Source organism: Ranitomeya variabilis, chromosome 1 (genome assembly GCF_051348905.1).
Source record: "Ranitomeya variabilis isolate aRanVar5 chromosome 1, aRanVar5.hap1, whole genome shotgun sequence".
Lineage (NCBI taxonomy): Eukaryota > Metazoa > Chordata > Amphibia > Anura > Dendrobatidae > Ranitomeya > Ranitomeya variabilis.
The window spans coordinates 508,115,811-508,143,399 of NC_135232.1; the positions used below are offsets into that span (position 1 = coordinate 508,115,811).

Consider the following 27,589-nt stretch of genomic DNA (forward strand, 5'->3'; position numbering starts at 1 on the left):
TCGACTTCTGTTGCATCTGTCTGGACAATGAACTCCATATTGAAGTCTGGTGCGACCAGAACTTGATGCCTACATACAGTTCCTGGAACGCCATCCCAGACTCTACAGACCACTTCAATAATGTCAACCTTGCCTTGAAGGAGGTCCGTCAATGGTGTGGCAATCATGGCGAACCTTTGGATAACCCGCCGGTAGTAACCCACAATTCCAAGAAACACTGTTTCTTGCTTCTTGGATAGTGGTTGTGGCCATTTCTCGATTGCCTCAATCTTGTTTATCTGGGGCTTAATCTCTTCCCTCCCCATGACATAGCCTAGGTGTTTGGCTACTTCCTTACCTACGGCACATTTCTTTGGATTGATGGTGAACCCCAAATTCCTCAACGCATCTAGAACAGCTTGTACCTTTGGCAGATGACTACCCCAGTCCGGGTGAAGACCACAATGTCATCCAGGTAGGCGGCGGCATACTTCTAATCCTTAGCCCTCTGAAAGGTTGCTGGAGCCCCTTGTAGATCAAAAGGCAACCTGGTGTATTGGAAACACCCATCCGGCATTGAGAAACTAGTGTTCTCCTTAGCACTCTGGGACATGGGGATCTGCCAATAGCCCTTCATCAGATCTAGGGTGGTAATGTACCTTGCGGTCCCCAATCTCTCAATGAGTTTGTCCACCTGGGGGCATCAGATACGCATCCGATTTGGAGATCTCATTCAGTTTGCGGTAATCGCTGCAGAACTGCCACTCTCAGTCGGGCTTCGGCACGGGAACTATGGGACTCAGCCATCCACTTTTTGACTCCTCGATTACCACAAGGTCCAACATCCTGTTCACCTCATAGGTTATTAACTCCCAATGTGATTCTGGGATTCGATATGGCCTGAGGTTCATCCTTACAAAATTCTCCATCAACACATCATGCTCTGCCACCTGCATATGCCCAGGCAACTTGGAGAACAGGTCACGGTTCTGCTGCAATAGTTCCCAACTCTGCTGTCTCTGGGCTGCTGTGAGAGTCTCTGCCACTGTGATGTCAATTACTGTGGCTTGGCGACTGGCACTTAGGTAAGGGGTTTCCATCGATTCCCGTTCTCATCATGGCTTGAGCAAATTCACGTGGTATATTTGGTGCTGCTTCCTTCGGCCTGGCTGGCGTACCTTGTAATTCTCTTCACTCAGCTTCTCCACTACCTCATATGGGCCTTGCCACTTGGCTAGAAACTTTTTCTCTACCGTGGGGATAAGCATGAGCATGCGGTCGCCGGGCTGGAACTGCCTCACTCTTCCTGACCGGTTGTACACCCTTGCCTGGGCTTCCAGCGCCTGCAGAAGATACTTCTTCATGATTGGCATCACCGTCGCTATCTTCTCCTGTAATTGGGCGACATGCTCTATGGCGCTCTGGTATGGCATGACCTCAACTTCCCAGGTTTCTTTGGCAATGTCCAGGAGCTCTCTTGGATGCCGACCATACAGGAGCTCAAACCATGAGAAGCTAGTAGAGGCTTGTGGCAGCTATCACTGCAGCCTTCCACCCATCAAGGTGACGAAGACAAGGGTAAACTGAAAACTCCACACACACAGAATATACGTTCACATATAAAAAAGGTTTTCCCGAGGGTGTGTAGGGAGGGGGAAGAAAGTAAAACATGGAAAGATAAGGAATTTCCAAGCATACAAAACAGCCAACAGTCGCTAATAAACTCCTCCAGCACTACTTCACAACACCAGCTTCTCCCACTCCAAGATCATATAGCAAATTGCTAACTCTGTCAATGACTTGGTAATCGAGCCCAGATTTTATAGGGAAAAGGAGTGGCTAACCGAGCACAGCTGAATGTACGAGTTTTCCAATATGGCCAATAAACCCCAGTTCTGCTGGAAGAAATAAACAAGTTTAATACATTGGAGAAGTGCTTCTTCTCAGTGTAGTAGGAGAAACCAGATGCAGCGGTCTTCTGGCTCCGCTCTGTTGCAGTAACCCCTTGACACATAGATTCAAGATGGTCAATAGAGCAGATCTGTACTCTCCCAGCTGGGATCGTGGTCCCCTAAGCTGGCATCCTGTAGAATGCTAAATCTGTGTCCCTCGTGATGGAGCCATGATGTCTTGTCTGCTGTCCTGTAGAGAGTCTCTGGATGTTTGGATGTCTGGATGTCTTGGCTGAATCTCTGGCAGTGTCTTACAGAGGCACATAACCTCTTTTTATACTTGCAACGTGTCCTTCATTCAGTAGGGGAAGAATGGTGACAAGATCAAGTTGCATTATTTGATTATATAATATATTCAACAAACCAGCTGGCCTGGACAATGTGTAATTAGCATATCAGCAAACATCACTAGTCATCCAAGATAAGAGCACAGTATGTTACATCAAATGTCAACTTACAAGACAATATTACAGGCTTGTATGAATAAAAGTCTGTGTTTTCTTGACCAACCAGAAAGAAACACATAAATTCAAAAGTCAACATGCAGATAACAGTCTATTCTTCCTGGCTTGCCAAAAATAGACATCTGGTTAATTAAAATACAATGCTGTGTCTCCTCAACAGGTGTCACCTGACCTGACATTGTCTTTAAACTCTTCCTGTTGGAAAATTAGTTCCCACTATTTTAAGTTCCTACTACTGTAATTCTTCCTTTACATTCACTTTCACCTTTGACAAGCAGATGGCAGCGTTCGCTTGCAGTTGCTCAGCTATGCATCAACTATAGTACTATTCTCTTCTCTCTTGTCCACTTTCTCGCACTGACACTGAAGGAGCCCAGTGGAGCTCACACAATGAAAGTGTGGGTGTGCACACAGTATGGGTTGCGGTGAATTATCATTCCTAGCTTGTGTCTCTGGGTGAGATAAAAGCTAGATATGAGAGTATGCTTGCAATCATTTAGTGTAAATGCACAGTTTCTTTTGTAAATAGTGGGTACAGCTATTGTTACTGGAGGAATGGGCCAAATCTGGGGGCTGATGAATCTGGAAAGTAAAGTTTTAAAGGGAACTTGTCATGTGAAAAATTATATTACCCTGCAGATATGAAGTTAATTTACATGTTAATAACGTTTTGAGCCTGCTTGGCACCTGCACTTAGGGAAGAACTGCCGAGAGAAAATTAACTATATGTCTCCCGGCATTCAGCTTCCAGTCATTGGGGTGGAGCCAGCATGGTTTCAATCATCACTCTGTATGAAAAGCAGCTGCAGTAGCTGCGCCCCTGGCAGTGATTGACAGCAGGCTCTATATTAAGGCCTGCTGTCAGTCAGGACCAGGGTCACGGTTACAGCTGCCGCTCTATTTACACATGCATATTGTTAAGGAGGAAATGTTCATACAAGTGATCCTGACTAAAAACTTTACACAACTCACTAACACTATTACTATACATTTCAGGTGTTGTCGATTCCCTTACTGCTGATCCTGCCATCTTATTAATAGTGGTAGGAATGCTTATGTTTATAATAACTTTCTTTGGATGTATGGGAGCCCTGAGAGATGTGCATTTGCTTCTTAAAATCGTAAGTAAATACAAGACACCCATAGATGCTATGTAATTAGTGTAATTATTATGCTTGTGTAAGGAAAAACACATGAGAGGAGAGCCCAGGGATACCGATATCCCCCCGCCGTCACCAATCTGTGATGGAGCTTACACAGTCACAGCTTTCTGGCGCCGCCCTTACCCTCAGGTCAGTCAGGGAACTGCACCTAGGATAAGTAGTCGTCAGAGAGGATGCCCTGTCACGTACTGGTTATCGGGGCACTCTGCAGTGAGGGCAGTATATATATCACCAGTCCTAGGCCAAGAATATATATATAAACCTCCGATCCATCACTGCCAGGATCCCCCAATAACACCAGAACGGTATGCTGCCACCAGTTCCTCATTAGATATAAGCCGGATCCATTAGCAAGCTTGTATCAAGTCAGAAACCAACCCCAGGTAAGGTATCGTATAAGTACTAGCCGAGCTCACGGACGTGGGAAATTGGGTTTTGAGATAAAAGATCAGTCCAAAATTAATTGATATTTTAATTGCTGAAATACAAATATATACAGAGTAATATACAGAGATTACAGCTAGAAGTACATATAAGAGTACAGGTTGGGGATAGCAGCTAGCATATGTGTCACGTTATCATTTCTTATCACGTGTGGATGGAGGGAAGCTCTCGTATCCACAGGCACCTTTTTAGTTCTTGGTCCATCTACACACGCGATGAGACGTGGCTTCCATGGCAGAACAATGACAAAGGCTAAAAGTGGGTAGCTAGCCTTTAACCCCAAGTTCGCCCCCTCCCATATTTGCCATCACCCCTCTGGGTTGGGCAGAATTCTCCTCCCTTGACCTCCTAGTTGAAATAATTCCTAATATCTAGGATGGGTCATAACTTGCTAGGGGGAGATCCAAACAGGATGTCTCATCGGGTTCGTTGGGTCTGGACCAATACGGAAAGTCCAAACGTGGGTCAGCTAAGAGGTTTTGGAGAGCCTAACTCGAAAGCTCAGCATCCGGGACAGCTAGAGCAATATGAGATGCAGGGGTGCATGCCGAGGGCTCCCAGGGTTCTGGTGGTATATTGGACTTAACCCTGAGATGCACAGTACTCTCATAATTCATCTCTAGGAGTCGTTGCCCAAGTGTCTAGAGTTTTCCCTTTCATGTGGGCTGCCTTGCAAAAAAAAAAACAGCAGGGGGTCCTAGCTCTGCTCCTCCTTGTCTTTATTAACATATGGCCTCTAATTCTGTGGCCAAATGGTGACGTTCTGTTCTTTAGAGGATTTGTGTATTTCTCCCAAGGGTGGAGGCCACTTGAGGAGTGGAGGAAGATCTCTTTGCAATATATTGAGCCTGAATTAATGAATCCAAAATGGAGTCTCCCTTGTCCCTCACAGTTTGATTATGTAGTTTATATTATACTTTACTATAATGTATGTCCATGTACTCTCTAATGAATAGCTACATCACTTAAACAGGTTATCTGTGCATCTAATTAGGATAGATCATCAATCTCAGATCAGTGGGGGCAAGACACCCAGCACCCAAACCAATCGGCTGTTATTATCACTAAAATTTGAAAATACCTTAGCTGTTCAGTCTTGCTCAATGTTGATATCCAGCCGCTGTGGGAAGTAATATGGAGCGCCCCGGCTGGGCCGTGGGGTACTCGTTACCGGGTCCGGTCTTAAAGGGGATGTCACGGTGGCTGCGACCCGGTTTGTGGCCCTGAGCGTCCAATTAAAGGAGAACGGTCTTTAATGGGGTATTGTAAATGAGTCTGTCGTGACGTCACCTGTGGTGTTCGGTCAATAGCGGGACTGTTGCTGCGTTAAAGGGGTCCTCTGGGGGATGTTGTCGCAGCAATGATGGTAACGCTTCCCACAGGTGAAGCGGGGTCCCCAGAGGTCCTGAACTGTATGGCGATGATGGTGTAGGCCGGTAAAATGAGTAAAGGACACAAGTTGTAAGTCTTTACCTGGTTTACTGTACTTAGCAGGCCATAGTCCAGGGTACAAGGCATGGGTGATGGTATGGCCCGGCTGGCTCAGAGGCAATGGAGGATTCCCTTTTTCCAGTCAAGGTCCGTGAGCCTTTTCAACTAGCGCTTGCTGTATATGAAGTCCCTGCTGCCTGAAGCTTCCTGAAGAGTCCTCTATTCCCCCTTTCCTGAGACAGGTACCTGCATGACGGGCAGCTTGAGCCTTTTTATAGGGACTCTACCATGCCCCTGGCTCCTCAGGTGTTGCTGCGTCTCAGGTGTGGTGTGGGCCAATCCCATAAAGTTCTCAGCCCTCCACTTCTGCTCTGTGTCTTAGAGTCCCACAAAAGCCTCGGGCTCCCGATACCCGGCTGCTGCGCTCTGCCTCTGAGGGTGTCCGATCGCAGTTCCCCTTTGAGCCCTTTCTATCTCCTCTGCTCCTTTCCTCTAGCTCCACCACATACAACAACCCTTCAGGTTCTCTCTCTTTCCAGAGGCAGCAGCTCCCACATGGCTGCTAGGCCTCTCTGTCTGCTCTCAGTTCCAGACTTCCTTCTCCTTCAGTGTTTCTATCAGACTGTCCTGTCCCTTTTATCTCCCTGGACCAACTGTCCAGCTCCTCCTCCAGGTCAGGATACATATAGCTTAGGGAAGCTCCCCTGAATCCAGGTCCTGAGCTCCACCTCCTGGCATGGATTTGGAATGTGTTGTGTGTGAGTGCCTTAGGTTGGTTTCACACTTGCGTTTTGATCTGCAGCGTTTTTGGGAAAAAAAACGCATGCGTTTTTTTCCCTATGTTTAACATTACAAACGCATGCGGTTTTTTTGGTACGCGTTTGTCCGCGTTTAACAACGCATGCGTTTTTTGGCTGCATGCGGCATGTTGCAGAAATGCAACATGTAGTAATTTTCAAGGGCGTTTATTTGCCGCAAAAAAACCGCATGCGTTCATTTGCGTTTGATTTGCGTCAAAAAATACATTGATGTCTATGGAAACGCATGCGTTTTTGTGTACATGCGTTTGCATGCGTTTTTGAACGCATGCGTTTCCATTAATATAACCATGTCTAGACACTGATAAGACACCCCCTACCAACAAGGTGATAAAGGGAGGTTGGGGAAAGTTTCAGGACACTTCTCATCACACTCTGAAGAAGACAAGACACTGGCAGGACGCATTTTGGAGGACAAGACCCAGATCAATGTGAGTATATCCTACCAATGCCTTTATTTTCTAATTTTTGGCTCTACATGTCCTAATTTCTTCCATTTTTTTCTTTCTACATGCCTCAGAATGTCTTCTTCGGAGTCTTCATCTGGTGAGGAGTTTGAGCCACGTCAGTCGGAAGTGGAACATGTCAGTGAGGTGAGTGTTTGCCTCGTCAGATTGGTAAGTATTCACTGTCACATCGACACATGTGACAATTTGATTTTTCCTTTTTTTTAGAGCACTTCTACTGAGGCTAAGACCGGGCAGGAGCAGCGGAGTCAAGGTCCGATTGGAAGACGGCAGCGGGTATGTATACAAGGCTGACTGTCCTCATTGTAAAATTCTTGAATCTTCCATTCTTTACACTCTATATCTCTAAATTTTTCTTATGGAATCCTTTTGTATGTTTACTTTCGTATTCATGCCATTTCTCATCATCTGTTCTCTTTCTTTTCCTAATGTGATTGAGCAAACTGTAATGATTGTCTTTAATTTTTAGGTTTCACGACGGGACGATGACCTTATTGACAACAACCTCCTAATAAGCCTGGTCCAGGAGCGAGTTCCGTTGTGGGACGGCCGGGATCCACTGCATTCGATCAACACCACTCTCCGACGTCTGTGGAATGAGGTGGCCCAAGCGTTGTGGGATGGATGGGATAATGCCCCGCCACGGGTCCGTAGTGCATTTGGTAAGTGTTGCACTGCAGTGTGAAGCAGCAGAGACTTTTGCCGTGCTCTCTTGACTGTGTGTGATGAAAGAAACTCTCCGGAGTTTCTCTCATCACACACAGTTTTATTTGAACGGCAAAAATTCAATGTCCTGACCATAATTTTTTTTTTTAACAGTGGACAAAGTCAGAACACGTTGGCGTTCCATGAAGGACCGCTTCAACAAGGACCTGCGCCAAGAGAGTCGTGCTGCCAGTGGTTCAGGAGCAAGGATCAGACTGTACAAGTATCATCGCGTGCTGTCATTTTTAAGACCGGTCCTTGCCCAGAGAGCGTAAGTTTTTCTCACATGCTTTTGGTTGTATTATATTGACATAATCTGTATTTTAAAATTCCACAGGATTTAGCGCGTCTGGTTAATTTTTGGTATTAATTTTCTGTTTCCTTTTTTCACAGCACACACAGCACGACTGTCGAGCCAGGTTCTGGAGCGGTCCTTCAGCCGGCAGCCAGGGACCCGTCCCAGCCATCCAGCAGCGCAGCAGCAGGTGGGCCTTCCACAGTAACTGGAGACCAGGGAGCTGGCCCGTCAGGTCTTCCCCATTCCCAGTCCTCTTCCACTGCCCCCTTTTTTTTGGGCTCATCCCGGCAGCGACAGAGGGCTTCGGACAGGTCAATCATGCCCGAGTTTTTGCACTTGAGCTCGGTTTTACACGAAGCAATCAAGGCTTTAGGTGACCGAATGGATGTTTCTCATAACCTCTTGAATTGCCATATCCAGGAGGTCACCAAAAGCCTTGATCAAGTGAAAGCCGACCTCCAGAGGCCAGCTCATCATTTTTTCAACCAAATTCAGCAGGGCATGTCGGAACACCTTAGCCCTGATCTCCAGCTCAGTGTGATGCAGGCCTGCAATGCTGCTTTTGTGCAGGCTATGCAGCAGAGTCGTTATTTACAGCAGACAGTGGCGGCATATCCAACTGTGCCGTCACTGTCACGATTAACCTCCTTGCCGACCTCTGCTGCATACCACTGCACGGCCATCTCAATTCCTTCCACAGGCGGACTCCACTACAGCGCCAACACCATGACGAGTGCAGTTGGACATCCCACCGCCACCACCGTGACCACCGCTGCTCCGGCTTGGACCTCCTCCACTGACACCACGATGCAGCAGAACCCTGGCGTGGCTTTCAGGCCCGGACCCACCACGATGCAGCAGGACCCTAGCGTGTCTTTCCGGCCCGGACCTACCACAATGCAGCAGGACCCTGGCGTGTCTTTCCGGCCCGGACCCACTATGATGCAGCAGGACCCTGGCGTGTCTTTCCGGCCCGGACCCACCACGATACAGCAGGACCCTGGCGTGTCTTTCCGGCCCGGACCCACTACGATGCAGCAGGACCCTGGCATGTTTTTCCGGCCCGGACCCACTACGATGCAGCAGGACCCTGGCGTGTCTTTCCGGCCCGGACCCACCACGATGCAGCAGGACCCTGGCGTATCTTTCCAGCCCGGACCCACCACGATGCAGCAGGACCCTGGCGGGTCTTTCCGGCCCGGACCCACTACGATGCAGCAGGACCCTGGCGTGTCTTTCTGGCCCGTACCCACTACGATGCAGCAGGACCCTGGCGTGCCTTTCCGGCCCGGACCCACCACGATGCAGCAGGACCCTGGCGTTTCTTTCATGACCGGACCCACCACGATGCAGCAGGACCCTGGCGTGGCTTTATGCTTCCCCCCCAACACGACGCACCAGGACTCTGGCATGGGTGAGCGCTCGACAAGCGCAATGGACTGTGAGACAGTGCAGCTGGACCCTGTCGGGTCTCCCGCCACCACGCTACAGCATATGAGCCCACCAAGACGCCCCCCTACCAGGCAAACCCCCCCAAAAAATCAGAAAAACAAAAAACTCTTAGTATTCCTCCCCCTTCACCTACCGATGTGTCTGTATTGTCAGTTTTGTCTCACCCTTCCAGTGTGTCTCAAGCCTCTCATGTTTCAAGCCCCATCCCCGAACTTCCAGACCCTTCTAGTTTTATTGCCCCTTCTCCTGCCTCCTCTGCGTCGTCCACGGTTAGCCAGGCCTCAGTTCTTCACACCCCCCGTTTACATCACTCAACCCCAAGCCGGCGCGGTTCAAAAAAATATTTTTTTTACATTGTTAACTAAATAAAAAAAAGTTTGCTTTGCCACAATCTTGTTTGGTTTATTGTGTCTATCGCCGCCGGCAACACACACCGTGCGCCAAGAAACTTCGCCACACACTTATTTTTTGGGCCACAACATATCTCCAGTAGTTAAACATACAAGACTGCAGCTATATGTGTGTCTTTAGTATACAGATATGAGGTGGCCCCAAAAATATAACATGTATATCCATAATCTCTCTTTGTATATGCCTAGTGTGGCAGTATTAATAGAAAATGGTGGAAATACAGTGCAGTCCTCTACTGAACAGGTCAGGTGTCCATAAACTCAAAAGTTATGACACCTGACCTGTTGAGTTTATAACTGCCTTGTATAACCACTAGGGTTGAGCGAAACAGATCTGCCAATTTCAAAAGTCGTCGACTTTTGGCAAAGTCGGGTTTGGTGAAACCCCACCCGATCTCACTGTGGGATCGGGTCAGCCGACGGCGATCTTCGCTCCAAAGTCTGGTTTCTTGTATGTATGTATATATATATATATATATATATATATATATATACATTTATTGTGTCATTGAGACATATATATCTAATATATAAAGCTGAATGTGTGTGTGTGTGTATGTATGTATGTATGTATGTATGTCCGGGATTGGCATCTGAACCGTAGCAGCTACAGCCACAAAATTTTGCACAGTCACACGTCTGGACCCCGAGAGCGTCATAGGCTATGTTGTGAGGTGAAATTTTAACCCCGTGCTTTCCAATTCACCAAACAATTTTGCCCCTATCTACATAATGGGGAAAAAGTGAAAGGAAAAGTGTTGGAGGCGTCGCAGCTACAGGCACAAAATTTTGCACAGTCACACGTCTGGGCCCCGAGAGCGTCAAAGCTATGTTGTGAGGTGAAATTTTAACCCCGCGCTTTCCAATTCACCAAACAATTTTGCCCCTATCTTCATAATGGGGAAAAAATGAAAGGAAAAGTGTTGGAGGCAAATTAACAGCTGCCAGATGTAAACAAGGGGGACTTAAAGAATGACAGCGATGGCGCCAAAGAGTATATACTGTACAGTTGCTAAGGTGGTGCCCCAACATGGGATAATCGCCACACCACCACGGGGATATGAACACACACACAAAATGCGCCACAGACTACCATGTGCTCAAACACATATACCACCCTCAGCGCACATTTCACCACACATACACCAACCTCGCCACATAAAAGTAGAAACACAAAAGTCGCCGCTCAAAACTCGCCACGCGCAAAACTCTCCACATGCAAAACTCACCACACGTGCAAAACTCACCTCATGGAAAACTCGCCACACGCAAATCTTGCACACGCAGAAAAATTGCCACATGCACAAAAGTTGCAACACATGCAAAAGTTGCCTCACACAAAACTTGCACATACTCAAAAGGCACCACACATAAAACTCGCCACGCGCAAAACTCGCCATGCGCAAAACTTGCTGCACACAACTTGCTACACTAACCTGTCACATGCAACTCGACACACAAAAAGTTGCTACACGCATGTCGCCACACAAAACTCATCTCACAAAAGTCCCTACATGCATGTCGCCACACGCAACTCAACACACACAACTTGACACACGAAACTCGCCCTAAAACACACACAAGTCTGGTATTATCCTTCAAAAATAAAAATCTGATTAATAAGCAGACAAACTACAAGAGCAACAAATGTACCATATAGGAATCCGGCAGCTGTCAGTCACATGACCAGTCTATTATGTGTATGTGTGAGCTAATATATACTGCCAGGGGGTGGGCTTACTGTTGGCTGGGGATTTATCAGGCTGCCATTTTAGCTTAAAAATACTGAGGTAAAAATACTGACCAAATAACGTGTGAACGAGGGCTAATACAGGAGGAGATGACATACAGCTATATACTATATACAGGAGGAGATGACACACAGGTATATACTATTTACAGGGGAGATGACACACAGGTATATACTATATACAGGAGGAGATGACACACAGATATATACTATATACAGGAGAGATGACACACAGGTATATACTATATAGAGGAGGAGATGACATGCAGGTACATACTACATACAGGAGGAGATGACACACAGGTATATACTATATACAGGAGCAGATTACCTACAGGTATATAGTATATACAGGAGGAGATGACATACAGGTATATGCTATGTATAGGAGGAGATGACATACAGGTATATACTATATACAGGAGGAGATGACACACAGATATATACTATATACAGGAGATTACATACAGGTATATCTAATATATAAAGCTGAATGTGTGTATGTATGTATGTGTGTATGTCCGGGATTGGCATCTGCACCGTCGCAGCTACAGCCACAAAATTTTGCACAGTCACACGTCTGGACCCCGGGAGCGTCATAGGCTATGTTGTGAGGTGAAATTTTAACCCCGCGCGTTCCAATTCACCAAACAATTTTGCCCCTATCTACATAATGGGGAAAAAGTGAAGGGAAAAGTGTTGGAGGAAAATTGACAGCTGCCAGATGTGAACAATGAGGACTTAAAGAATGAGAGCGATGGCGACAAAGAGTATATACCGTACAGTTGCTAAGGTGGGGCCCTGACATGGGATACTCACCACACACGGGGATATGAACACAAACACAAAATGCACCACACACTACCACGTGCTTGAACACATATACGACCCTCAGCACACAATTCACCACACACACACCAACCTCGCCACATAAAAGTCGAAACACAAAAGTCACCACTCAAAACTCGCAACGCGCAAAACTCACCTCATGGAAAACTCACCTCATGCAAAACTTGCACACACAGAAAAATTGCCACATGTACAAAAGTTGCACCACATGCAAAAGTTGCCTCACACAAAACTTGCACATACTCAAAAGGCACCACACATGAAACTTGCCACGCGCAAAACTCGCCATGCACAAATCTTGCTGCACACAACTTGCTACACTAACCTGTCACATGCAACTCGACACACAAAATGTTGCTACACGCATGTCGCCACACAAAACTCATCTCACAAAAGTCGCTACATGCATGTCGCCACACGCAACTCAACACACACAACTTGACACATGAAACTCGCCCTAAAACACACACAAGTCTGGTATTGTCCTTCAAAAATAAAAATCTGATTAATAAGCAGACAAACTACAAGAGCAACAAATGTACCATATAGGAAATACGGCAGCTGTCAGTCACATGACCTGTCTATTATGTGTATGTGTGAGCTAATATATACTGCCAGGGGGGAGGGCTTCCTGTTGGCTGGGGATTTATCAGGCTGCCAATAGCAACCAATCACAGCTCAGCTTCTATTTTGCTACAGTTAATTAACCTGAGCTCTGATTGGTTAATATAGGCAACAAAGACATTCTCAGTATCACAAAGCTAATATATGTTGTGAAATTCTTCTATTAGCTTGGTTTTTGCCTTTTAATAATTACATTTCTATCTATTTGTTTTGTGGTTTTTGTGTGCAGAATAAATTTTTGTTAACACATTCTATTTTGCTAACAGCAGTCATTAACCCGGGCGAAGCCGGGTAGTACAGCTAGTATATATATATATATATATATATATATGTATATATATATATAGTAAGATTGCTCTTACTGAGTGTATTGGGGGACACTCGCTTGGCACGGGATTCAAGCACACGGGCACGGTTTTTTTAAACACAGCAGTCCATACGGTTTATTAAGCCTCATAAACCGGGTTATGCACAGTTCATTGTGTACATCTCATGAAACACAACAGGCACCAACTGGTGATATAATCTTGCAGCTTTAACTTACACTTTATTTACGGCTTTGACTCACGGACACTAAACATGCTGGACCTGTCACTTCGCCCAGTTACCATGGGTGTCCGTACGCCGTACAGTTCACCAACGTCCCAAGTCACATACAGCATATATGACACTGGGTTGCGGTCTCTAAACACGCTGAACCTCACTCCGTTCAGTTGCCGTGGGAGACCACACAGTTCATAGAACATCACAAGCACCAACAGTCTGTATAGTACCTGCCGGGAGCTCCTGCTCCACCTGCTGACTCCTTGTCAGTCCACTCCTCCGGGTAAGCTGCCTCACAGGGATCACCAACTTGCCTGGCCGGCACACATTAGTCAGTCCAGACCCACCGAAGGACTGTAGCTTCCCCACACAGTAGCTGTCACTGGCTCTGCAGATCCCGGTCCTCACCTCGTGCTATTCAGGGATCCGGTCCTACTCCCAGGACCTCCCAACACCCAAGTCCTACCAGGTGCTATTCAGGATTCCTACTCCCAGGAAATCCAACACATACTTTCAGGACCTTCACCACTCAGGTCCAAACACTGGAACCATAGAGGAACCATGTGACCCACACCTTGGTCACATTATATACCCTTAACCACTCCCCTGGATGGGAGTGTGGATGTGTGGCTAGTTTGTCCCGCCCATCTCACACAACTAGCCCTGCCTAGCCTCCCATTATAAATATGCCAAATAGTATAACTGTAGGACTACAGGTCCCAGACCACCATATCACTTCAGGCTGGCAGCGCAGAGTCTCCTCCTCTGCGACACACATATTGTCCATTCATCACAATGCCGGACTTTGTTTCACCACCATTATAACAACAAATATGCCTCCATGCATATCCCAAAGAGCACACACAGCGCCCCCTAGCTGCCACAGGGGTCACTGCACCACAAGCATCGGGTATTCTAGAATATGCATGTCCCCGTAGTATGTGATTCGCGGCAGACTGTGCCCGTCGCTGATTGGTCGAGGCAACCTTTATGACATCATCGTCGCCATGGCAACCATTATGACATCTACGTCGATACTGTGCCCGTCGCTGATTGGTCAAGGCCATGGCGGCCTCGACCAATCAGAGACGCAGGATTTCCATTGTGACATCATCGTCGACATGCTGTGCCCGTCTCTGATTGGTCGAGGCTGCGCGGCCTCGACCAATCAGAGACGCGGGATTTCCAGGACAGACAGACAGACAGACAGACAGAAAGACAGACAGACAGACAGACGGAAAAACCCTTAGACAATTATATATATAGATACATTTATATTTACTTCAGCGCGATATATGTTAAAAGCCTGAAATTGAATTCCCGGATTTACAAACCGAACATGATATGAGACATGGTTTACATACAGTAAACCATGCCATATCCCCCTTTTTTTGGCATATTCCACACTACAAATGTTTAGTAGTGTGGATGTGCAAAATTAAATTTTGGCGCTGTAGCTTTTAAAATAAAGGGTTAAATCGTGGAAAAAATTGGCGTGGACTCCCGCGCAATTTTCTCCGCAAGAGTGGTAAAGCCAGTGACTGAGGGCAGATATTAATAGCCTAGAGAGGGTCCATGGTTATTGGCCCCCCCTGGCTACAAACATCTGCCCCTAGCTACCCCAGAAAAGGGGCGCTGTTGTGAATTCTATTTTTGGGCTCCCTCTAGTGGTCACAAGCGGTACTGTGTAGTGTTGTCTTTCTGCAGGTTGGCTGCATCAGCTTGTTCGTTATCCTTGGTTGGTTTCCTATTTAGCTCACCTGGAGACTCAGTTCCTTGCCTGCTATCAATGTATTCAGTGCTCTTCAGATGCCTTGTGTCAACCTTGCTCCCAGTCTCTCCAAGACAAGCTAAGTTTTTGTTTGATCATTTTTTGAGTATCAGTGTTCATTATGTTTTTTTGTCCAGCTCGCTAAAATGTGATTTCCTTGCTTGCTGGTTGCTCTAGGGGACTGAGTTTCTCCCCCCACACCGTTAGTTGGTGTGGGGGTTCTTGAAATCTCAGAGTGGATATTTTGTAAGGGTTTTTTACTGACCGCATAGATTCTCTTTTCTATTTTCTGCTATCTAGTATTAGTGGGCCTCATTTGCTGAATCTGCTGTCACCCCTGTGTATGTGCCTTCCTCTTACCTCACCGTTATTATCTGTTGGGGGCTTCTATCTCTTTGGGGATTATTTCTCTGGAGGCAAGAGAGGTCTTTCTTTCTCTCTAGCGGTAGTTAGTTCCTCAGGCTGGCTCGAGACGTCTAGGATTTTTAGGCACGTTCACCGGCTACTTCTGGTGTGTTTGGATAGGTTCAGATTTGCGGTCAGTCCAGTTTGCCACCTCCCTAGAGCTTGTCCTATGTTTGTTACTTAGCTGGAGTAATTTGTTATCCTCAACCACTAAGGATCATAACGGGCGCATCACCACGACTGAAGGTAACTATAGGTCATTGACCTACATTTCCTTCATTCCCCAGGGTTTACAGGCACGAGCACAGCTGCATTAGCAGAGCTCCTGCCTGTAAAATATTTTAACCCCTTCAGAAGGATTTACCTCGTGGGACGTGACAGATCATCAGAAGGTATGTATATTGTTGGTTTATTATTTTTCCAAGCGAGGGTCTTCAGGTGGATTGAGAGAGCAATAAAATATTAAAACCACCAGTGTGTTTATTTCATTAAAATACTTTTTAATAATGTATGTGTGTTTTTTTAACCCTTTCATACAATTGGAATAATAATGGATAGGTGTCATATTTGACACCTCTCCATTATTAATCTGGCTTAATGTCACTTTACAATAGCAAGGTGACATTAACCCTTTATTACCCCATATCCCAGCGCTACACGGGAGTGGGAAGAGAGAGGCCAAGTGCCAGAATTGGCGCATCTTCCAGATGTGCCTTTTCTGGGGTGGGTAGGGGCAGATGTTTGTAGCCAGGGGGGGGCCAATAACCATGGACCCTCTCTAGGCTATTAATATCTGCCCTCAGTCACTGGCTTTACCACTCTGGCGGAGAAAATTGTGCGGGAGCCCACGCCAATTTTTTCCACGATTTAACCCTTTATTTTAAAAGCTACAGCGCCAAAATTTAATTTTGCACATCCACACTACTAAACATTTGTAGTGTGGAATATGCAAAAAAAAAGGGGGATATGACATGGTTTAATGCACGTTTTTGGGTAACCTTGGTTTGGAGAGGAAAAAGATAGGAGACACGGTCAACAAAACCAACACTAAAGTTTATTAATGTGAAACATTATTTTCATTGTAGAAAATTACTGGTACAGATAAAGATACAACAGGACATTTACACAACATTGTCCTGCCATGACACCTGTCCAATATCTGAATCAAAATAAGCAGCAAATTGGTCCCGCATGAGACCAACGGCTGCAGTTGACCGCAGCGGGTGATGCTGGAAATCAGGCAGAGGGTGTGCAACTGGTTCATCCAGTTCAATGTGGGGTCGTTCCTTAGTAATTATGTAATTGTGCAGAACCACACAGGCTTTGACCACCTCGTCAACTGTTTCCACTTTTAGATTTATGGCTGATGCAAGAATGCGCCATTTAGCTACCAGAATGCCAAAGGTACACTCTACTGTTCTTCGGGCCCTGGTCAGTCTGTAGTTGAAGATCCTTCTAGTGTGGTCCAAGTCACGACTGGAATAGGGCTTCAGGAGATTTTCACACATCTGGAAGGCCTCATCCCTGTCATGTTCCCAATGGCAGGGAATTTAGCAACAAAACACGGGCAAAAACAGGACGAGCTCTAGGGTGATGGAACCTGAGCTGACCGCGATCCTGAACCTCAACACTCAACTAACAGCAGCCGGGGAACGTTCCTGGGGGGACTCTAGACGTCTCGCGCCAGCCGGAGATCTAGCTACCCCTATCAGAAGAATCACAGACCTATCTTGCCTCCAGAGAAATATTCCCACAGAAATAGCAGCCCCCCACATATAATGACGGTGAAATGAGAGGAAGGCACAAACGTAGTTATGAAAACAGATTAAGCAAAATGAGGCCCGCTTAAGCTAGATAGCAGAGGATACAAAAGGTGAACTGCGCGGTCAGCTTAAAACCCTTCAAAATACCATCCTGAAATTACTTGAACTCATGTGCCAACTCATGGTACATGAGTGGTAATTTCAGCCCACTAGAGCAACCAGCAGCAGAGAATTACATATCTGCAAGCTGGACTAAAAACATGAAAGCAAACATGAAACAGGGAAATCAGACTTAGCTTGTCTTGAAGGCCTAGGAGCAGGTAGCAAAGGTAACAGAGACACACTGATACATTGATAGCCGGCAAGGGAATGACAGGAAAGCCAGGTTAAATAGGAAACACCCAGCCTCTGATGGACAGGTGGAAACCAGAGACCGCAACCCACCAAAGTCACCCAGTACCAGTTGTAACCACCAGAGGGAGCCCAAAAACAGAATCCACAACAGTACCCCCCCCTTGAGGAGGGGTCACCGAACCCTCACGAGAACCCCCAGGGCGATCAGGATGAGCTCTATGGAAGGCGCGGACCAAATCAGTCGCATGAACATCAGAGGCGACCACCCAGGAATTATCCTCCAGACCATAACCCTTCCACTTAACCAAATACTGGAGTTTACGTCTGGAAACACGAGAATCCAAGATCTTCTCAACAACATACTCCAATTCTCCCTCCACCAGCACCGGAGCAGGAGGCTCAACCGAAGGAACAACGGGCACCTCATACCTCCGCAATAACGACCGATGGAACATATTATGAATAGCAAACGATGCTGGGAGATCCAAACGAAAAGATACAGGGTTAAGAATCTCCAAGATCTTATAAGGACCGATGAACCGAGGCTTGAACTTAGGAGAAGAGACCTTAATAGGGACAAAACGAGAAGACAACCACACCAAGTCCCCAACAAGAAGTCGGGGACCCACGCGGCGACGGCGATTAGCAAACTGCTGAGCCTTCTCCTGAGACAACTTCAAATTGTCCACCACCTGATTCCAAATCTGATGTAGCCTGTCCACCACCACGTCCACTCCAGGACAATCCGAAGGCTCCACCTGACCAGAGGAAAAACGAGGATGAAACCCCGAATTACAAAAGAAAGGAGAAACCAAAGTAGCAGAACTAGCCCGATTATTAAGGGCAAATTCGGCCAGTGGCAAAAAGGCAACCCAGTCATCTTGATCAGCAGAAACAAAACACCTTAAATAAGTTTCCAAGGTCTGATTAGTTCACTCCGTCTGGCCATTCGTCTGAGGATGGAATGCAGACGAGAAAGACAAATTAATGCCCATCTTAGCACAAAACGTCCGCCAAAATCTAGACACAAACTGGGATCCCCTGTCAGAAACGATATTCTCCGGAATCCCATGCAAACGAACCACGTTCTGAAAAAATAAAGGGACCAACTCAGAGGAGGAAGGCAACTTAGGCAAGGGTACCAAATTAACCATCTTAGAAAAGCGGTCACACACCACCCAGATAACGGACATTTTCTGTGAGACAGGGAGATCTGAAATAAAATCCATGGAAATGTGCGTCCAAGGCCTCTTCGGGATAGGCAAGGATAACAACAACCCACTGGCCCGAGAACAGCAAGGCTTAGCCCGAGCACACACTTCACAAGACTGCACAAAGGTGCGCACATCCCTTGACCAGGAAGGCCACCAAAAAGACCTGGCCACCAAGTCTCTAGTACCAAATATTCCAGGATGACCAGCCAACACAGAAGAATGGACCTCGGAGATGACTCTACTGGTCCAATCATCCGGAACAAACAGTCTTTCTGGTGGACAACGATCAGGTTTATCCGCCTGAAACTCCTGCAATGCACGTCGCAAGTCTGGGGAGACGGCGGACAATATTACCCCATCCCTAAGGATACCAGTAGGCCCAGAGTCAGGCACAAAACTCCTGGAAAGAGCATCTGCCTTCACATTCTTTGAACCTGGCAGGTATGAAACCACAAAATTGAAACGAGAAAAAAACAACGACCAACGAGCCTGTCTAGGATTCAGACGCCTGGCAGACTCAAGGTAAATCAGATTTTTGTTATCAGTCAAGACCACCACACGATGTCTAGCACCCTCAAGCCAATGACGCCACTCCTCAAATGCCCACTTCATGGCCAAAAGCTCCCGATTACCCACATCATAATTGCGCTCGGCGGGCGAGAATTTTCTAGAAAAGAACGCACATGGCTTCATCACCGAGCCATCGGAACTTCTCTGTGACAAAACCGCCCCCGCTCCAATCTCGGAAGCATCAACCTCAACCTGAAAAGGAAGTGAAACATCTGGTTGACATAACACAGGAGCAGAAGAAAACCGGCGCTTAAGTTCCTGAAAGGCCTCCACAGCCGTAGGAGACCAATTAGCAACATCAGCACCCTTTTTAGTCAAATCAGTCAAAGGTTTAACAACACTGGAAAAATTAGTAATGAACCGACGATAAAAATTAGCAAAACCCAAGAACTTCTGAAGACTCTTAACAGATGTAGGTTGTGTCCAGTCACAAATCGCCTGAACCTTGACGGGATCCATCTCAATAGTAGAAGGAGAAAAAATGTACCCCAAAAAAGAAATCTTCTGGACTCCGAAGAGACATTTTGAGCCCTTCACAAACAGAGAATTGGCCCGCAGGACTTGAAACACCTTCCTGACCTGTAGAACATGAGACTCCCAGTCATCAGAAAACACCAAAATATCATCCAAATACACAATCATAAACTTATCCAGATATTCACGGAAAATATTGTGCATAAAGGACTGAAAGACTGAAGGAGCATTAGAAAGTCCAAAAGGCATTACCAAATACTCAAAATGGCCCTCAGGCGTATTAAATGCGGTTTTCCACTCATCACCCTGCTTTATCCGCACAAGATTATACGCACCACGAAGATCTATCTTAGTGAACCACCTAGCCCCCTTAATGCGAGCAAACAAATCAGTCAATAATGGCAATGGATACTGATATTTGACTGTAATCTTATTCAGAAGGCGATAATCAATACAAGGCCTCAGGGAACCATCTTTTTTTGCCACGAAAAAAAAACCTGCTCCCAGAGGGGACGAAGATGGACGAATATGTCCCTTTTCCAAGGACTCCTTAATATAATTCCGCATAGCAGTATGCTCTGGCACTGACAAATTAAATAAACGACCCTTAGGGAACTTACTGCCAGGAATTAATTCTATAGCACAGTCACAATCCCTATGAGGAGGGAGCGAATTGAGCTTAGGCTCCTCAAAAACATCCCGATAGTCAGACAAAAACGCAGGGACCTCAGAAGGAGTAGATGAAGCGATTGAAATCAGAGGTGCATCATCATGAACCCCCTGACATCCCCAGCTTAACACAGACATTGTTTTCCAATCCAGGACTGGATTATGAGTTTGTAACCATGGCAGCCCAAGCACTAGTACATCATGTAAATTATACAGTACAAGGAAGCGAATCACCTCCTGATGAACGTGAGTCATGCGCATGGTCACCTGTGTCCAGTACTGCGGTTTATTCATAGCCAATGGTGTAGAGTCAATTCCCTTCAAAGGAATAGGAACTTCCAGAGGCTCCAGACTAAAACCGCAGCGTTTGGCAAATGACCAATCCATAAGACTCAGGGCAGCGCCCGAATCCACATAGGCATTGACGGAAATGGATGACAGTGAACAAATCAGAGTTACAGACAAAATGAACTTAGACTGCAAAGTACTAATGGCAAAAGATTTATCAACTTTTTTTGTGCGTTTAGAGCATGCTGATATAACATGAGCTGAATCACCACAATAAAAACACAATCCATTTTTCCGCCTATAATTTTGCCGTTCACTTCTGGACTGAATTCTATCACATTGCATAGTCTCAGGTGCCTGTTCAGAAGACACCGCCAACTGGTGCACAGGTTTGCGCTCCCGTAAACGCCGATCAATCTGAATGGCCATAGCCATAGACTCATTCAGACCTGTAGGCGCAGGGAACCCCACCATAATATCCTTAATGGCCTCAGAAAGACCATCTCTGAAGTTTGCAGCCAGGGCGCACTCATTCCACTGAGTAAGCACCGACCATTTCCGAAATTTTTGACAATATACTTCCGCTTCATCATGCCCCTGAGAGAGGGCTAATAAAGCCTTTTCAGCCTGAATCTCCAGGTTAGGTTCCTCATAGAGCAATCCCAGTGCCAGAAAAAACGCATCCACACTGAGCAATGCAGGATCCCCTGGTGCCAATGCAAATGCCCAATTCTGAGGGTCGCCCCGCAGGAAAGATATTACAATCTTGACCTGCTGAGCAGGGTCTCCAGAGGAGCGAGATTTCAAAGAAAGAAACAATTTGCAATTGTTCCTGAAATTCAGGAAGGTAGATCTATCTCCAGAAAAAAACTCTGGAATAGGAATTCTAGGTTCAGACATAGGAGTGTGAACAACAAAATCCTGTATGTTTTGAACTTTTGCAGCAAGATTATTCAGGCTGGAAGCCAAACTCTGGACATCCATGTTAAACAGCTAAGGTCAGAGCCATTCAAGGGTTAAGAGGAGGAAAGAAGCAGCTAGACAGCAATTAAGGGCTAGGCAGCAAAACTCTGAGGGGAAAAAAAAAAATAATTTCCCTTCAACACTTCTTTTTCTCCTGCTTCAGCCCAAACAATTAACACTTTGTGGGCCGGCTATACTGTCATGTTCCCAATGGCAGGGAATTTAGCAACATAACACGGGCAAAAACAGGACGAGCTCTAGGGTGATGGAACCTGAGCTGACCGCGATCCTGAACCTCAACACTCAACTAACAGCAGCCGGGGAACGTTCCTGGGGGGATTCTAGACGTCTCGCGCCAGCCGGAGATCTAGCTACCCCTATCAGAAGAATCACAGACCTATCTTGCCTCCAGAGAAATATTCCCACAGAAATAGCAGCCCCCCACATATAATGACGGTGAAATGAGAGGAAGGCACAAACGTAGTTATGAAAACAGATTCAGCAAAATGAGGCCCGCTTAAGCTAGATAGCAGAGGATACAAAAGGTGAACTGCGCGGTCAGCTTAAAACCCTTCAAAATACCATCCTGAAATTACTTGAACTCATGTGCCAACTCATGGTACATGAGTGGTAATTTCAGCCCACTAGAGCAACCAGCAGCAGAGAATTACATATCTGCAAGCTGGACTAAAAACATGAAAGCAAACATGAAACAGGGAAATCAGACTTAGCTTGTCTTGAAGGCCTAGGAGCAGGTAGCAAAGGTAACAGAGACACACTGATACATTGATAGCCGGCAAGGGAATGACAGGAAAGCCAGGTTAAATAGGAAACACCCAGCCTCTGATGGACAGGTGGAAACCAGAGACCGCAACCCACCAAAGTCACCCAGTACCAGTTGTAACCACCAGAGGGAGCCCAAAAACAGAATCCACAACACATCCCCAACCATAACAAATGGCAGCGGTGGGCCTTGAGTGCTGGGGAGAGGCTGTGGAGGTGGAAAATTAAAATTTTTACCATACACACGCCGGCCCATATCGGAGCTCTTGAAAGTCAGGGAATCGTTGCCACGGCCAAAAGCTCCAATGTCCACGGCGATGAAGCGACAGTCCGCATCAGCTATTGCCATGAGCACTACAGAAAAATATTTTTTGTAGTTGAAAAACTCAGATCCGGTTCTGGCAGGTTTGATAATGCGGATGTGCTTTCCATCCACTGCTCCTAAACAGTTGGGGAAATCACACACATTCCAGAATTTGTCAGCAATTTCACGCCACATGTCCGTGGTGTGTAGTGGTATAAACTCCTCACGGAGTACATTCCATAATGCCCGACAGGTGTCCACAACTATTCCGGACAGGGTGGATATTCCAAGCCAGTATTGGAAGTGGAGGGAAGACAAACTCTCCCCTGTGGCAAGAAATCTAGAAGAAAAACACAAACAAAAAACAACATTACAATCTACTCTTTTTATGGTGTGGTTAAAAATTGAAAAAAAAAAAAAAAGAGGAAAATACCCCCCCCCAAAAAGGCAGAATAAGAAATTTGGACTGTCATTGGTTTAGATTTTCAACGTACCTTAATGTCACCAGCAGACGTTCCTCGGGTGGAATCGCTCTACGGAGCTGGGTGTCCTGTCGCCGTATGGCTCCTTGGACACGAGACAGCAAATCCCAGAACGATTCTTGCAACATTCTCATGTACTCCTGGAATTTCTCTGGGTTGGCATTCAGCTCGGCATAGAGCGTGTGGTAGGCTCCACGGCTCTCACGCAATTCAATAATGGGGTGCCTCCAAAAACGCCTACGTTGTCTCCTTCTCCATCTTTCGCGGTTTCGGTCTTGCTCCCAAGCAAAAGCACAGGCCAGAAACATCTTGAAGCTGAAATCCAGGTTGAAATAAAAGCTCTCCATGCAAAGATCCATCATGACACAGGATACAGTAGCAAGCTGTTAAAATTTAAGTAGCCGTAGGGTCTAAATATAGAGATTCCATAATACACGCCCTCTCTAGTCCCATTGGTGGTGTCTTGTTATCTTGTTTTTGTTATTGTGAAATTTCTCTTCTTGTGCAAAAAAACGCAAACGCATGCAAAAAAACGCATGTAAACGCGGTCAAACGCTGCGTTTTTAAAACGCATGTAAAAACGCATGCGTCTAAAAAACACAGCGTTTACATGCGTTTACATGCGTTTTTTCACCACCTGCGTTTTTTTTTAAATGCTGCAGATCAAAACGCAAGTGTGAAACCAGCCTTACCTGGGAAAGAGAACTCCATTGCCTCCAAGCATGAGATTACCCTCCCCGAAGGAAAGGCAACATCACTGTAGCAGCTGGTTACCTGGGGTGCTACAAATAGATGATGGGGGTGCCAGGTGTCAGACTCCCACCGATCCGATATTAGATGTCTATACAACACTTTTAAGTAGTGGGAGGGTTTGGCTCTGTGGTAGATGCTGGTTCACACATGGTACTTAGTTCGTTGATTCAAAACAAACAGGCGGGTTTATTAAAGGTTCATAAACCGTCAGCGTTAACAAAAATAAGACAGCATCTTCCAGGTAAACAAAAAGGTATAATAGAACAAAACGGAAAATAAGCAGCCCATATACAACTCGGGCTCACCCGTTTTAAATGTGAGTCTTTTCCCCGCAGACTCCAGCAAGGCAGGGTCTGAGCAGCACATGCAAGGCCTCCTCACCTTGCAAAACACACAGATCCCGTTAGACGGTCCCAACTGCCTTAAATCAGATAATCCAAACACCTGGACTGGAGGTAAGTGAGCAGCGGAACCTAACCTATTGTCCCAGTAGCATTGCTTTCCTCACTGGGAGAGTGATGTTACGCTTGAAGGCAAGAAGGGATAACTGTAACCAGGTAACCACAAGCATGCAACACATTCACACTCCAGGCCACCAGGGGGAGCTTTTGATCCTATTCACTAGGTGACTCCCCATATATATATGGTAGTCTGTAGGGAAAGTTAGTCAGTCTTGCCAGGACACAGACTGGATCAGTCTGAAGCAGAAGAGGGTTTACGGAGCTGTGTAGCCGCTCCCGGAAAGAGACATTCAGAAAGCCAAATACATTGCAGTAGACATGCAGGAGAGCAAAGCACAGGTGAGGATACCAGGGTGAGACCAGCCCCGAGCAGGCTGCCTCCTTCTGAGGCGCAGAGACCGGTAGCAGGAACACCAAGGATCGTAAGGCTCTCCACGACGTACATCAGAGACCCGCAGGACAGCTGAACTCCACGTTCCCTGTTCGCCTTAGTACCCAGGAGGCACGGTGACACGGTGACACTCTTAGAGGCTGGGCCGTGCTAGAATCCCTATAAACCGCCTCAAGTCACCAGTCATATGGGTCATGTCCTATCCTATATGGGGGACAGAGAGATAGAACACCTTTGAGGACCTTATGTGAAGCCATAGGCAGTAAGGGACTACAACACCACGGCACTAAAGGAAGGCTTTGATTTCCACCTGGGTAAGGGGACTCCTAACTTGCCTCCAAGCCGGCTGAGCCCTGCCTGCCCTGTGATCTGGTGCCCTGGATTGTGGCTGCCTGAAGACTTCAGTAAACAAGGTAAAGAGACTGCAAACCTGTGTCCTCGTTCTTCATTGCACATCTCACCATCTTCCATCTACATACCGGGATCCCTGGGGATATACTTCACCTGTGGGAAGGTATACCATCTAGCTGCCATAACATCACCCCAGAGGACCCCTTAAAGCAGCGTCGGTCCCCACTGACCGAATACCACAGGTGGCATCACGAACATAAACTTTATTCCCTCTAAAGACCTTTCCCTTTTAAATGGGCGCCCAGGGCCACGGATCGGGTCGCCACCGTGACATCCCCCTGTGAAACTCAGGACCCGGTACCGAGTACCCCACGGCCCAGGCGGGGCGACTCAGAAGCTAGAATCCTGAAGTGCTAAGAACCACCTGGTCACTCGGGCATTGTTTACCTTCTTCTCCGTCATCTACCTCAGTGGTGCATGGTCTGATACTAGCCTGAATTTCCTGCCTAAGAGGTAGTATCTTAGAGTGTCCAATGCCCACTTAATGGCCAAACATTCCTACTCCACTATGGAGTAATTCTTCTCATAGGATGTCAGTTTCCAACATAGGTACATTATGGAATGCTCTTCCCCATTCACCTTTTGTGATAAGACAGCTCCCAACCCAACATCTGACACATCTGTCTGAACCAGAAACTCCTTAGAGAAATCTGGTGCCACCAGCCCTAGTTGTTTACTCAGGGCTATCTTCAGTTCCTGGAAGGCCGTCTCAACTTCTAGATACCACTTAATCATAGCTGACATTGTCCCTTTAAAGAGGTCTGTCAAAGGGGCAGCTATCATGGAAAAGTTAGGGATAAATTGAGGGTAGTAGCCCACGATGTCTAGCAATGCCTTCACCTGCTTCTGTGTGAACTCTGGATCATGTCAACTTTATTCTTCGGGTTTATGGAAAACCTTGCCTTCCGTAGAGCATCAAGTATCGCCTGGACTTTGCTCACATGGCTTCCCCAATCCTGGCTGTAAATAATGATGTCATCCAGGTGGGCCAATATGTACTTCTTGTGGGGCGCTAGGATCCCGTCCTAGGCTCTGTGGAAGGTAGCAGGAGCTGTACTGGAAACAACCATCTGGCATTGAGAAGGCCATCTTCTCCTTGGCATCTTGGGACTTGGGGATTTGCCAATACCCTTTTGTGAGGTCAAAGGTGGCATTGTAAAGCCACTCTTGGACTCTTCATTGACTCCCAGGCTCAGCATCCGTTTCACCTCTTTTGAGATCACCTCTTGGCATGCTTCAGGAATTCGATATGGCTTCAAGTTTATCAGGACATGAGGCAGCAACTCTGCCAACTTGACCTCTTTCATGTAGGTTTCACACTTAGCCACCAAACACTGACCTTCTATGGGTTCCCTATCTCTCCATGGCTTAATCAGGTTGACGTGGTACACCTGGTAGGGCTTCCTTCTCCTTGGTTGGTGGACTTTACAGTTGTCGTCACCAACCTTTTCAACTACTTCATAGTGGCCCTGCCATTTGGCCGGGAATTTGGTTTCCACCGTAGGTACCAGTATCAGTACCCGATTCCCAAGGTTGAAGTGTCTCACCCTCGCCAATCTATTATACACCCTAGACTGTGCCTCTTGTGCTTTGAGGAGGTGCTATTTCATAATGGTCATCGCCTCAGCAATTCTTTCTTGCATCTGGGAGGAGTTCCATCTGGCGTGCAAGCATCTCCTGTTGCTGTTGCGGCTACTACTGCTGTTGGAACTACTGAACCAATAGTATATTTGTTTCCTGTTGTGCCAACTGCTGCTGCTGTTGTATCTGCTGCTGCTGTTGATGCTGCTGCTGTTGGATCTGGACCAGATGTTTGATAAGCTCCTCCATGCTGTCTGTCATCGCTACCCGTGTTACTGCAGACGCTTTCACCCAGGACATGTGGTATCTCTGCGGCAGTCACACTGCACATTGGGATTCGTGCCCATGCTTCTAGCACCAATTGTGAGGGATCGGCTCTGTGGTAGACGCTGGTTCACACATGGGACTTAGGTTGTTGATTCAAAACAAAGAGGCGGTTTATTAAAAGGTCATAAACCATCAGGGTTAGCAAAAATAAGACAGTCTAATAAGACAGGTAAACAAAAGACATAATAGAACAATACAGAAAATAAGCAGTCCATATACAACATGTGCTCACCTGTTTTAAACGTGAATCTTTTCCTCTCAGACTCCAACAGGGTC

At 46.6% G+C, this 27,589-nt stretch overlaps 2 protein-coding genes across 5 annotated transcripts in view; both read left to right on the top strand.

Annotated features, from left to right (window-relative positions):
* LOC143765898 (tetraspanin-33-like) overlaps nt 1–27,589 on the top strand; it is a 224,848-nt gene that overhangs the window by 33,908 nt on the left and 163,351 nt on the right. For all 4 annotated transcript variants that reach the window (XM_077253084.1, XM_077253100.1, XM_077253092.1 and 1 more), the window contains one exon: nt 3,392–3,516. In XM_077253084.1, the coding sequence (XP_077109199.1) occupies nt 3,392–3,516 (125 nt within the window). The remainder of the gene's footprint in view (nt 1–3,391; nt 3,517–27,589) is intronic.
* LOC143793761 (uncharacterized) lies at nt 3,589–25,842 on the top strand. The gene is made up of 6 exons (XM_077280756.1): nt 3,589–3,687; nt 7,188–7,380; nt 7,538–7,694; nt 7,817–8,634; nt 24,478–24,597; nt 25,817–25,842. The coding sequence occupies exons 1-6, from the start codon at nt 3,589–3,591 to the stop codon at nt 25,840–25,842; spliced, it is 1,413 nt and encodes a 470-aa protein (XP_077136871.1).

Coding starts and splice junctions, on each gene's coding strand:
- LOC143793761 (XM_077280756.1), top strand. CDS start 3,589: ATGAGAGGAGAGCCCAGGGATACCGATATCCCCCCGCCGTCACCAATC. Junction 3,688..7,187: donor GGCGCCGCCCTTACCCTCAG/GTCAGTCAGGGA, acceptor TTTAATTTTTAG/GTTTCACGACGGGACGATGA. Junction 24,598..25,816: donor TCCAAACACCTGGACTGGAG/GTAAGTGAGCAG, acceptor CATCTACCTCAG/TGGTGCATGGTCTGATACTA.